The following is a 13,467-nucleotide window of genomic DNA, read 5'->3' as shown; positions in this document are numbered from 1 at the left end:
GGCAGCCTCCAAGAAGGCCACCCTGCCAGCACAGAGGGACAGGTTCACAGCCCAATTGGCTGAGAAATCCTTCACGCTGGGAGCCCAGAGCGTTGCAGCGGCGAACAACATCGCCCTCCTCGCGGCCTCCCTGTCCCGTCTCACAACGGGCAGGTCAGAGTTGACCGGTGAGGAAGTGGAGGAGGCCTCCAGGATTTCTGGAGCCATACTCCACCTGACGCAAGCGGTGGCGATATGCGCGGGCAGGACCATGGCCACCTCGGTGGTTACTGAGCGGCACCTCTGGCTGTCCATGACGGCCATGAAGGAGACCGACAGGGCATCCTTGCTCAACGCCCCCGTCTCCAGCGAAGGGCTATTCGGCCTTGCTGTGAAGGACGCCACCGAACGCATCGCCAAATTGGACGAGGAGAGGAGGCACCTGGCCAAACATTTGCCACTGGCAATGAAGGCCAGCAGAGCCCCAACCAACCCAACCACCTCCAACGCCCCCAACAAGTCAGCTGGGAGGCGAAGGGCCAGGCGACAGGCGCACACCCAGAGCAGCGGGAGAGCGGGCTCGGCCCCTCCAGCAGCAACGGTGACGACGTCGGTCCCGCCAGAGAGAGAGGTCGTCCAGAGGCCAGCCTGGAAGCACCAGAAGGTGACTCAGAAAAGGCGGCACCTTTGACGAGGCGAGGGGGAGAGAGCAGATGACGGCCCGGCGCGTGACGCAGAGAGGCCTACTGTTCCCCCCCACCCCACTGTTCAGGGCGTGGAGGGCTGTTTTTATAACCATGTGAATAAAGAGATGATTCTCATTGACACTGTCAAAGAAGGACTTTTATTTCATAAGGTTAAGAACACTTCACGTTCTATGTCTCTCCCTCACCATCTTGAGTGTAGTTCAACCCACTTAGAGTGTGTAGCTGAGCGCGCTCAAGAGAGGAAAAGGGTAAAGGTAGCAAGGCACAGCCTTAGCTCACCTAATAAAGATCTCTTACTGCAGACTCCTAGGAGCTCTGCAGTAAAGGTCTCACATAGTAGGCAAATGCCTCTGTCCCAATGTGACATGAAGGCGCTGCCGTTTGCTGGGAATGACGCCTTGCTGCAGGCCAATGCCTCAGTCAACGCAGATCAGACCTGTGCGACGTTCACGGAGAGCGGGAATACCTCCAAGGTATGGACGCCTCCAAATTACTCTGAACGTATCAATGCCCATGGCTATGAGCGCAGCTCGCCACACATTGAGTGTGTCGCTGAGCAGCCGCCTAATACCAGTAAAGAAGCATTGTGGCGCCACCGTGTGGTGTCAGTCAGAGATCACACCTTTCAGGTTCTATTGAATTCTGTAAAGGATAGGTCTCATGTTAAGCGGCAGTCTCAGTCAGACAATGACATGATGACGCAATCGCTTTCCGGGCAGAGCGCTCTGTCTCAGGCCAGTACCTCAGACAGCGCAGTTCAGACCCGTGCTGCGTTCACGGAGGGCAAGATTACTGGAGTTACGGTCGTAACTAACGTATCAAAGCCCCCGACTCACCCAGAACGAGCTGATGTGTCCTCTCCCTTTCAAGGGGGGCCCACCTTGGGCTATTCCACCAACCCAGTGTTGGGGAATAGCGGCGGCAGGGGCCATAGAGGAATACAGGTCCTTCCTACTGGATGCACCACAGCTTCGTGCGCACCCGCTTTCCATGCATTGCTGGCAGTGGCGTCAAAGCTGTACCCTCTCACGCTGGCTAGAACAGACGTTAGAGAAGGGTTATGCCCTCCAATTCCGCCGAACCCCACCCCCGTTCAGGGGAGTGGTGGAAACGGTGATGAAAACGCCAGACAAAGTAGCCGCTCTGAAATCAGAGATTACGGAACTTTTGGCGAAGGAGGCGGTCACAGTAGTTCCCCGGGAGCAAAGGAACAAGGGGCTTTACTCGCCCTATTTCCTAGTGCCAAAAAAGACGGGGGGAGTGAGGCCGATTTTGGATTTACGCATTCTCAACGAGAGCATAACCAAACGGCCCTTCCGAATGCTGACGACAAAACGCCTACTGGAATGTGTTCAGAAGGGAGATTTTTGTACAAGCATAGACCTAAAGGACGCGTACTTTCATGTGCCGATACAATCGCGTCACAGAAAGTTTCTGCGGTTCGCCTTTCAAGGGGTGGCGTACGAGTTCACGAGGATGCCGTTTGGGTACGCCCTGGCACCTCGGACGTTTTCCAAATGTGTGGAGGCGGCATTGGAACCGCTGCGTCGTCAAGGGATAAGGCTATTAGCCTACCTAGACGACCTGTTGATTCTCGCCCCGTCAGCAGAGCTGGCGTTCACACACACGACACAGACAGTGATGCATCTCACGCGTCTGGGGTTTGCTGTGAATTGGAAAAAGAGCGCACCTTGGCCCAGTCATCAGATTGTCTACTTGGGACTACAGTTAGACACTGTTATGATGAGGGCGCGAATTTCGGACCCTCGAAGGGCAGCATTGTTGCTGGCCCTGAGGAAGTGTCGTCCGAATCACACAGTAACGGCGCTATCGATCATGTCACTTTTGGGTCTCATGTCGGCAGCCCACTCTGTGGTCCCGCTAGGGCTTCTGCACATGCGCAAAGCACAGCGGTGGTTCGCCCAACTAAGACTAGACCCAGTGCGTCAACGTCATCGGTTGGTGGTGGTTCCTCTCTCGCTAAGAGCAGACCTGGACTATTGGCGGAACCCGTGCGTTCTCACGCACGGAGTCCCGATGGGCAAGGTGTCATCCTACATTCCAGTGTTTACAGATGCCTCTCTGACTGGATGGGGAGGGACATGTCAGTCTCAAGCGATAGGAGGTGCATGGCCTCAATCAGGTCGTCACATCAACCTCCTAGAGTTGGAAACGGTGCGACTGGTCTTGACCCACTTCGCGTCTACCCTTCGGGGTCGCGATGTGCTGGTCTGGTCAGACAACCGAACCACAGTGGCTCACATAAACCGCCAGGGAGGGGTCAGGTCTCCTGCCCTTCATCGGGCGGCAGTGGAATTGTGGCTGTGGGCTCACAAGCACCTTTGCTCGTTGAGAGCAGCACATATTCCGGGCTACTTGAACGTAGGGGCATACATCATGTCAAGAGGGGGTCCTCGAGACGACGAGTGGTGTCTGCACCCGGACATTGTTCTACAGATTTGGGAACAATTCGGGAGAGCCGAGGTGGACCTGTTCGCGTCACGTGTGAACGCGCAGTGTCCCCTATGGTTCTCTCTGAGGAACCAGGACGAACCGCCATTGGGAAGAGACGCATTTGCGCACTACCCGTGGCCGAGAGTTCTTCTGTATGCATTCCCTCCGCTGTCTTGCATTCTCCCACTGCTAGCCAGGGTGAGGTCAGAGGAGCTGTCAGTGATACTGATAGCGCCCGATCGCCCGGGGGCTCCGTGGTTTGCAGAGATGAGTCAGATGTTGATTGCGCCACCCTGGCCAATTCCACATCGACGAGACGCGTTGATTCAGGCGGGAGGCTCGATAGGGCAATGGCCCATAATCGGCCAACCACTGAAGGCTTGGTTCCTGAATGGGACAGGTTAAAGCGCCGTGGGTTGTCTGATGCAGTGATCAGAACAATACAGGGCGCAAGAGCCGGTTCCACTTGTAAGCTGTATACCAGCAGATGGAATGTTTTCTCACGATGGTGTGATACACAGGACGTGGACCCCATGAGCTGTCAGGTAGAGAGTGTTCTCTCATTCCTACAGTCTATGTTTGATAGGCAGAAATCGCCCTCCACTATTCGAGTGTTTGCAGCGGCAATTTCAGCTGGTCATGAAGGGTTTAACGGAAAAAGTGTGTTCACTCATCCATTAGTGAAACGTTTCCTATTGGGAACGCGACGGCTTAGGCCAAGGCCTAGAGCTACGCTGCCCAAGTGGGATTTGGCATTGGTTCTCGAAGCGCTATGTAAGTCGCCGTTCGAGCCATTGAATCAAATACCCCTCAAGATGCTGTCTATCAAGACGGCGCTGTTGCTCGCCTTGACTACTGCTAAACGAGTCAGCGATTTGTGTGCACTGTCGACGAGACCCGACTGCCTAGCCATTAATGGCGATCTGAGCAGAGCGGTGTTACGTCCTAACCCGGCATTTGTGCCAAAGGTTATTAACAGTGCATATAGATCGCAGATCGTGGAATTGTGGGCTTTTCATCCCCCTCCCCATGGGGAGAGGAGTGAGGAAAAGCTTCACTGTCTGTGCCCAGTACGCGCTTTGGCGTGTTACGTTAGGCGCACAGAAGCGGTTAGGTCATCGCCTCAGCTGTTTGTGTGTCACGGTGCGGCTGCATTGGGTAGACCACTTTCAAAACAGCGTTTGTCTCATTGGCTTTGTGAAGGCATTGAGACGGCGTACGAGGCGGCGGGGCAACAACCACCTCAGGGTATTAGAGCGCACTCCACTCGTGGAGTAGCAGCTTCTACTGCTCTTTTCAGAGGAACAGAGGTAGAGGATATTTGTAGAGCGGCGTCATGGTCGACACCGTCTCCTTTTATTCGTTTCTATCTGTTGGATATGTCTTCTAACTCTTTGGCTCGGTCTGTACTCAGCGTGGCTGAAGGGAGACCTTGAGCAGAATAGGGAAAGAAAGCAGGATTGTGAATAGGTTCATAGGTCCGCTTTTATTAGAAGTAACATATTATGGACATGTTTTCTAACTCTTTTGTTCGATCGAATTTCAGCAGAGCTGAAAGGCGTTCTTGAGCTAGAAAAAAGAGGACAGAGCAGGACCTTGGACAGGTTCCAATCAGGTCCGCTCTGGTTAGGAAGACTTATGTCAGGAATAAGCCTTTAAACTCCAATCTCGATTGCACTCAGCATAGCTGAAGGAGAATCTTGAGGTAGAGGAGGGAGAAGCAGGATGATAGACTGATCTCTATCAGGTCCGCTTTGGATGAAGAGCATATTCTGTGGCATGTCTCCTGGCTGACAGTGTCAGCATATAGAAACATGTACTGAATGGACAGAATGTAAGGTCATCTATCTGAGGGTCAGTGTAGTATGACTAGTATATTTTGTTCCATAGAATATTGAGGCACGGCTATCTGCTAGTCAGATTAGCACGGCGTCTATTCTATTGATCTGCCCAATAGCCATTGACATTGTCATTGAGCTAGATGGAGCGGGTCTATAACCGATGACGCGGTATATTGTGACGCCCTGATGGGTTTTAGTCGCAGTACTGCGGGAATTGGTTGCAGCCATTGCTGGGCTTGACCTTTTCATTTTTTAATGGGAAGTGTTAGGCTCGGCAGGGGGTACATTTTGGAGCGTTTCGCTCCGCCTTAAACCACTAGGAGCATAGCTCCCCTATGGGGCGGAGCTCCACGATATAGAACGATTAGTTACCGGAGTGTAACTCCAGTTCTATGAGTGGAGCGGAGCCCCATAGGACTTAAGGCCCTACCGACCCTCTCTAGTCTCGCTGAAGATAATATCTCGGGAGGCAGATTGAGGGAACGGGGTTCCTTATATAGTGACACCTGTACTCCTATTGGCTGTAGGTGTGTGCATAATTTTGTTTCAGGCTGCTGCTGCCTTAGGGCAGAGGGTAAACCACTAGGAGCATAGCTCCCCTATGGGGCTCCGCTCCACTCATAGAACTGGAGTTACACTCCGGTAACTAATCGTTTTATGTTGTCCAAATGCCACTATTGCTTGACCCAAAATAACAACGTCACTACACTTTGCCACTGTCAGATATAGGCCTCCCTCTGTGCGCTAAAACGGGAAGGGACATTAGAATCCGCTATTTAATACTCCCTGTCCACTCGAAGTGGCTCATACTTTCCTACCAAATAGCATACGGAAGAAAAGAAAAAAACACTATATGGAATGGGCCCTTTTGAAGCGGATGTGGGTGGCTCTTAAAAGAGCCTTTGGGTTCGAGTCGGGGTGTTGAGGTTCCGAAGAGAGTGCGTTTAACCGCCGAAACCGTACAGGGTGCGTCCCTGTCGTTTCAGAGCGTAGACCACGTCCATGGCGGTAACGGTCTTCCTCTTGGCGTGCTCGGTGTAGGTGACTGCGTCACGGATCACGTTCTCCAGGAACACCTTTAGGACACCGCGGGTCTCCTCATAGATCAGACCGGAAATACGCTTCACGCCGCCGCGGCGAGCCAGACGGCGGATAGCGGGTTTGGTGATTCCCTGGATGTTATCGCGGAGAACTTTTCGGTGACGCTTGGCGCCTCCTTTTCCAAGTCCCTTGCCGCCTTTGCCTCTTCCAGACATGGTGTGTTCGCTAGTTGAGTTCAAGTGAATGAATGACTTCAGCGCCGGTGCGTGGTGCGCTATTATCTGCGTTTGGTCGACCTGATTGAGGCCATCGGCACAGAAAGCGCGCCTCTGTGATATGTTCGGAGGCGTTGCAAAGGGGAGGGCGCTCGTTCTAGGGGACTAGGGAGGAGCGATTACAAAGGTGACGTGAAAGCAACTACCGTGCGCGGGAAACATACTCCAATACTGATATAGGCTATGTGGAACACAAGGCCAAACGGTGACAACTGGGAGATCAGCTAGTACACTGTGTCCCTGTCCTCATATTGTTGTTGTTGTTGTTGTTGTTGTTGTTGTTGTTGTTGTTGTTGTTGCACCTGATTTTACTCATTGAGGACTTGCTAATTAGGTGACAGGTTGTTCAGTCAGCTGTGGCTCTCCAGGGCTACAAGAAAAATGGGTATTGTTGGGGGTAGGCTACTCTACCGCTGGAGTTGGGAAACACTGACCTAGTAGGATGAGTCTGTTTAGCTATGGAAGGACGTGTCGTATTGACTGTCATTAATAAACATCACTCTTCTTCTTTCTTCTCTAGACACCACTCGGCCTGACAGTAAGGGGGCCAAGAGGACCTGGGGTGCGGATGGGAGGGGTGGTGATCCCTCTGCAAGCTGGAGCGTTTACAAAATAGTTGTCATCATCCTTATGCCTAATGTGTGTTGCAGCCAAACAGCACACACTGTTTGTGTGACTCCCTGACATTACGCAATGATGTAAGCACATTTGGGAATGTCTTCCATATTGTTGCATAAAGACGACCGTGTGCATAAACTGTGAGACCGAGAGTGGCGTACCTTTACCCACACACACACACCCACACACACACACACACACACACACACAATGAAGGGATTGATTTCCTACGCATACAGAGGTGATAGTGATGTGCCAATATTGTATGGTACCTTTCTTAGCAAACCAATAATAAAGCTTCTTATAATGGAATTATTGTTATGATGTTGATCATTTGTATTGCCGCAGGATAGCCTCAGATGTGTCGTCAAAGAAAGGCCACAGAAAGAGGGCCCGTCTCAACTGTTCATTTCAAAAGGGACAAATTGGGGGGGTGCACTGATGCCTTAAGGGCCCAAGAGCACAGACTGCCACTTTATCATTCAGTGCAGTTGAACATCTCACATTTGACTAGCTTTCATAGGACAACTTATTGTTGCCATAATTGTCTCTTACCTGTACTTACTGGCTGCCGGCCCTCGGTGGAGTATATCGAGGAACAGAGGGTGCCTTTTAGGATAAGGACTAACAAGGTTTTGACTAGGTGGGATACAGCTACGACCGGAAGTGACTTTTCCCTAGCAGTTTAGGCTAATTAGGCTAGAGTGCAGATACTTGACATGTACAGTACAACAACAAATCACAGAGGGCCTGTTACCACACCCTATAGGCTTGAACATCATAATATCACAATATATAATAATACTCATACATAATAATCGAAAATCACCTTTGACTACAGTGACATTGGTAGTAAGTAGGCTACAGTATAATGGATAGCTACCCAACTGGGACAGAAAGTGGAAATTGAAGGGGGACACGCAGTGAGCAAAACTCCTAACGACATAAAAACACAGACACTTCAGTGGAACGCACAGGGCTAGACGGGAAGGAAGACGTGGAGAAGGACTATTGAAGAGGAGATGAAGAACACCGGAAGCATCGAGTGAAGAAATGGGCCCGGAACAGGGTTAGGCCGAGATGCACTGTTGACGCCCTATCCTTCATTTAGGACCTCAAAGAAATGAGTCAACTCCTATAGGGACTATTTTCACCGCCACCTGCTGGACCAGAGGTCATGTGGCCAACACTCTGCTTGAGATCATTAAGAGCTATAAGGAGTCCATCAACTACCTGGTCAGTCAAGTCATATAGGGGGGGATTTCATGGCCACCTGCTGGAGCAGAAGTCATGTTTGCCAACACTGGCCTTAAAATCATTAGGAGCTATAAGGAATAAATCAACTCATCATTCAAGTCATATAGGGAGGGATCTTAGCACCACCTGCTGGATCAGAAGTACCCTTCACTGTAGGCACAAGAGAGCCATCATCTCTCAACCGGTGCAATTTCCATAAGTATGTGGTAATAAAACAAACAACGACAGCTCCTCATATAGGCAGTGGTTTCAAAACTCTAAGCGCGTGTTCAAGTAGAGCACACCAAATCATACATGTACTTGTTCATCACACTGAATCAGTGTTTAATCTAGAAATACATGCCTCGCGTTGCAATACGTGTTCTTGTAAAGTCATTGCTTTCCACAATGCAATGCTCACATCACTTTCCGTGTGATATTGTTGGTCATTTGTTCAAATGTATTTGACTATGACTTCATCCGACTGCTCTGAATTCATAATAACCTCACGGTTTGGTGTTAACCTACCGATTTTCAACTGCTACTGCAGTAATTGCCTACTGCAGATTAGGAACGCTGTCATGAAAATGTATGCTTGGGAAGTGTTGCTCCTGAGTGGCGCAGTGGTCTAAGGCACTGCATCGCAGTGCTAACTGTGCCACTAGAGATCCTGGGTCGAATCCAGGCTCTGTCGCAGCCGGCCGCGACCCGGGAGACTCATGGGCGGCGCACAATTGGCCCAGCAGTCGTCCAGGGTAGGGGAGGGAATGGCCGGCAGGGATGTAGCTCAGTTGATGGCGAGCATGGCGTTTGCAATGCCAGCGTTGTGGGGTCGATTCCCACGGGGGGCCAGTATAAAAAAAAAAGTGTATTCACTAAACTGTAAGTCGCTCTGGATAAGAGCGTCTGCTAAATGACTAAAATGTAAATGTAAGTCTAAAATGAGGGTAACTCCCCTTAAGGTAAATGTCTGTGTTCTGAGTGGCAAAAAAATACTGATTTTTTCATAACATTTAGATATGTGCATACTGCCTGTCCTTAGGCAACCGCATTTAGAAGGGAAAGAAGTGGAACAAATGAATACTTTTCTTGCTCTTCAATCAAAACAAAAGCTTCACAAAGTGGTGCGTTTTGCCCCTAAATGACCCCTGAGGATTAGTGTGTTCTCATTTGTCAGTAATTGACCCTGACATACTCCCTTTAAATGGTACTATTTTAGGCAAACGTATACTGTAATGTACTACTATTATGATGATGACTATTATAATGTCACTTCACGGTAAGTAGAGCGAAATGCTGATATTGACAAGGTCAGAGATGTAAGGTATGTCACAAATGCATCCCCTATACTGTAAACGTGAATCCAAAAGGAAGTTGCTGGGGTCTATTGGATGGAGGGGTGTACTCAACTGTGCCTCAGAGAGAGGCACAGTTGAGTACTCACTCTCTCTCTCTCTCTCTCTTTCACTCTCTCTCTCTCTCTCTCTCACTCTCTCTCTCTCACTCACTCACTCACTCAGTCTCTCAGTCTCAGTCACTCACACTCTCTCTCTCTCATTCACTCACTCACTCACTCACTCACTCACTCACTCACTCTCTCAGTCTCTCTCTCACTCACTCTCTCTCTCTGTCTCTCACTCACTCTCTCACTCACTCACTCTCTCTCACTCACTCACTCTCTCAGTCTCTCAGGCTCACTCACTCACACTCTCTCTCTCTCTCACTCACTCTCTCAGTCTCTCTCTCTCTCTCTCACTCACTCACTCTCTCTCACTCACTCACTCTCTCAGTCTCTCAGGCTCACTCACTCACACTCTCTCTCTCTCTCACTCACTCTCTCAGTCTCTCGCTCTCTCTCTCACTCACTCTCTCTCTCACTCACTCACTCACTCACTCACTCACTCACTCTCGCAGTCTCTCTCTCTCACTCACTCTCTGTCTCTCAGTCTCTCTCACTCACTCACTCTCTCACTCACTCTCTCAGTCTCTCAGTCTCTCAGTCTCTCTCACTCACTCACTCTCTCACTCACTCTCTCAGTCTCTCAGTCTCACTCACTCACACTCTCTCTCTCTCAGTCTCTCTCTCTCTCACTCACTCACTCACTCTCTCTCTCTGTCTCTCACTCACTCTCTCAGTCTCTCTCACTCTCTCACTCACTCTCTGTCTCTCAGTCTCTCTCACTCACTCACTCTCTCACTCTCTCAGTCTCTCAGTCTCTCTCTCACTCACTCTCTCAGTCTCTCAGTCTCTCTCTCTCACTCACCCCCTCACTCACTCTGTCAGTCTCTCTCTCTCTCACTCACTCTCTCTCTCTCACTCACTCACTCTCACTCACTCACTCTCTCAGTCTCTCAGTCTCACTCACTCACACTCTCTCTCTCTCAGTCTCTCTCTCTCTCTCTCTCTCACTCACTCACTCTCTCTCACTCACTCACTCACTCACTCTCTCTCTCTGTCTCTCACTCACTCTCTCAGTCTCTCTCACTCTCTCACTCACTCTCTGTCTCTCAGTCTCTCTCACTCACTCACTCTCTCACTCTCTCAGTCTCTCAGTCTCTCTCTCACTCACTCACTCACTCACTCAGTCTCTCAGTCTCTCTCTCTCACTCACCCCCTCACTCACTCTGTCAGTCTCTCTCTCTCTCACTCACTCTCTCTCTCTCACTCACTCACTCTCACTCACTCACTCTCTCAGTCTCTCAGGCTCACTCACTCACACTCTCTCTCTCTCTCACTCACTCTCTCAGTCTCTCGCTCTCTCTCTCACTCACTCTCTCTCTCACTCACTCACTCAGTCACTCACTCACGCAGTCTCTCTCTCTCACTCACTCTCTCTCTCTGTCTCTCACTCACTCTCTCAGTCTCTCTCACTCTCTCACTCACTCTCTGTCTCTCAGTCTCTCTCACTCACTCACTCTCTCACTCACTCTCTCAGTCTCTCAGTCTCACTCACTCACACTCTCTCTCTCTCAGTCTCTCTCTCTCTCTCTCACTCACTCACTCTCTCTCACTCACTCACTCACTCACTCTCTCAGTCTCTCTCTCTCTCACTCACTCACTCTCTCAGTCTCTCTCTCTCTCTCTCAGTCTCTCAGTGTCTATTTGAGTCGAATCAACGTAATATAATCCTTTTTACGTCTCTATCATCTTTACTCAATGTATTGGACCACATCAACTCAACTTACTCAAGCTTATCTACTCATAAAAACAAGCAAAAATATCTACTCAATAATATGACGTGTGCCTTTGTTGACTGTAATAGCTTGAGTACATTCCACAAAGTCATTTTTTACAGTGTATCTAAAGACACGTTTGTTGTGGTGATGCACTTTTTCTTTGACGTTGAACTTGCATTGAACAGACAAATCCATTTCGTTACAACCCTTTTGTAGTATGACTTAGGAATATTTGTTGATGATCCTAATGTCTATGCTTGAATAGTGATTGGTTGTTGGTGAAATATTGCTGAGAACCCATCGTTTCCTGGCCTTTTTTCACTATTGAGCAATTTTGAAACATTTGTTTTGCTATTGGATTCATAATGGTGACCTGGGACAAGTAATTAGTGAAAACTAGAGTTTAGCAGTTGCCATTAAAGCGATCGAACCAAGTCATCCTAATAGGCTAGTATTAGCCTAAAGCAGGGATTCCCAAACTCAGGCCACGTTTTGGGAGTTTTTGCCCCAGCACTACACAGCTGATTCAAATAATCAACTCATCATCATCAAGCTGGGAGTATTAGAATCAGCTGTGGAGTGTTAGGGCAAAACGCAAAACGCGCACCCCTTGGGGACCCCAGGACCGCGTTTGGGAAACGCTGGCCTAAAGAGCAAATGACCATGAGGTGCAGTACCCACATTTAACCACAAGATGGCCTCCGTGCTCCACTGTAAAGTTTGGGCCTCTGCATGAGTCTCTCAGCAGCACTGCAACATGGGACTTTCAAAGGAAGTTGGCATGCAATGTTTCTTCTGGACTGCATTCAAGGCAACTAATGACACACAACTAATAGTGTCAATTATTCATCTGAACACAATTCTTGTAACTATTCGGCCTATATTATCACTCGTTTCTTTTCCCCCTCCTTTGTAAAGCATTTTACTGTGCTACTATAGTCCAAAGTAAGTGGATGATGCCAGACGGTTGTATATATATATATATATATACACATACATACACACACACACACACACACACACACACACATTGAAGCTAGACTTCAGGCAACGAAAAGGTACAATACGTAGCTTTTAGACGTGTTAGTGAACAACATACATGGTGGGTAATGTAGAGGTGCGTGTATACATGGAACAATTGTGCCTTTTTGATGGAAATATGGAGGTGGCTCTTAAAAGAGCCTTTGGGGGATTTTGGAGTTCAGGTCATCCTCATTTATGCGCGCTCTCCGCGAATACGGCGGGCCAGCTGGATGTCCTTGGGCATGATGGTCACCCGCTTGGCGTGGATGGCGCACAGGTTGGTGTCCTCGAACAGGCCGACCAGGTAAGCCTCGCTAGCCTCCTGCAGGGCCATCACAGCGGAACTCTGGAAGCGCAGGTCGGTCTTGAAGTCCTGGGCGATTTCTCGCACCAGGCGCTGGAAGGGCAGCTTGCGGATGAGCAGCTCAGTGGACTTCTGGTAACGACGGATCTCTCTCAGAGCCACGGTGCCGGGCCTGTAACGGTGAGGCTTCTTCACACCGCCGGTGGCCGGGGCACTCTTGCGAGCAGCCTTAGTGGCGAGCTGCTTCCTGGGGGCTTTGCCACCGGTGGATTTGCGAGCGGTTTGCTTGGTTCTGGCCATGGCGCTTCTCTGACAGTCGGGAGTATAGCCTCGAAATGCCTATGTGAAGTTTATAAAGCCGGCAGTGGCGCCTGCTGATTGGACACCATCTCCCCACCACCCCGATTGGCCCGTTGCGCAGGCCTCCTCCGTTGGCCATTGGACGGGAGGCCCGGCCTCTCCAAAATTCAAACTCCCGGTGCGCGCGCGCAATAGGACGCCGCCGGCCCTTTACGCATAATAATAGTCGCCAAAGTCAAGAGTGACATCTTTATAGGCACGTTGTAATCTAATGCTAGCCTGCTATGGCAAACGAGGCCTAGTAGGTGTTGTTGTTCATGGAAGGCCTCATGTGGGCACAGAATGTCGAAATAGTTGTGTATACACCCACTCAATGTGTAGCGGTCATAGAAAGGTACTTTGCGCTTTTGGAGAGCTAGGTGGTTGGCTCTTAAAAGAGCCTTTGGGGGTTGAGTAGTCAAGTTGAAGTCGCAGTAGCGAATTTACTTGGCTTTGACTGCCTTCTCGGTCTT

The 13,467-nt window shown here is 50.0% G+C and overlaps 2 protein-coding genes across 2 annotated transcripts in view; both read right to left on the bottom strand.

The window, feature by feature from the left end:
* Window positions 1–5,925: 5,925 nt before the first annotated feature.
* LOC311130545 (histone H4) lies at window positions 5,926–6,237 on the bottom strand (the record flags this gene model as incomplete). Its single annotated transcript, XM_084163306.1, has 1 exon — window positions 5,926–6,237. One exon carries the CDS (start codon window positions 6,235–6,237, stop codon window positions 5,926–5,928), a length of 312 nt encoding a protein of 103 aa, XP_084019432.1.
* A 7,200-nt stretch (window positions 6,238–13,437) lies between these two features.
* LOC311130404 (histone H2A) overlaps window positions 13,438–13,467 on the bottom strand; it is a gene marked incomplete at both ends in the record, with an annotated part of 387 nt that continues 357 nt past the window's right edge. The window contains one exon of the mRNA XM_084163130.1: window positions 13,438–13,467. This exon is cut by the window's right edge and continues 357 nt beyond it. Coding sequence (XP_084019256.1) covers window positions 13,438–13,467 — 30 coding nt within the window.

Source organism: Coregonus lavaretus (assembly GCF_964263955.1).
Source record: "Coregonus lavaretus genome assembly, chromosome: 6".
Classification (NCBI taxonomy): domain Eukaryota; kingdom Metazoa; phylum Chordata; class Actinopteri; order Salmoniformes; family Salmonidae; genus Coregonus; species Coregonus lavaretus.
Note: the sequence above shows the minus strand (reverse complement) of the source record. Positions and strands in the feature narration are given on the sequence as shown.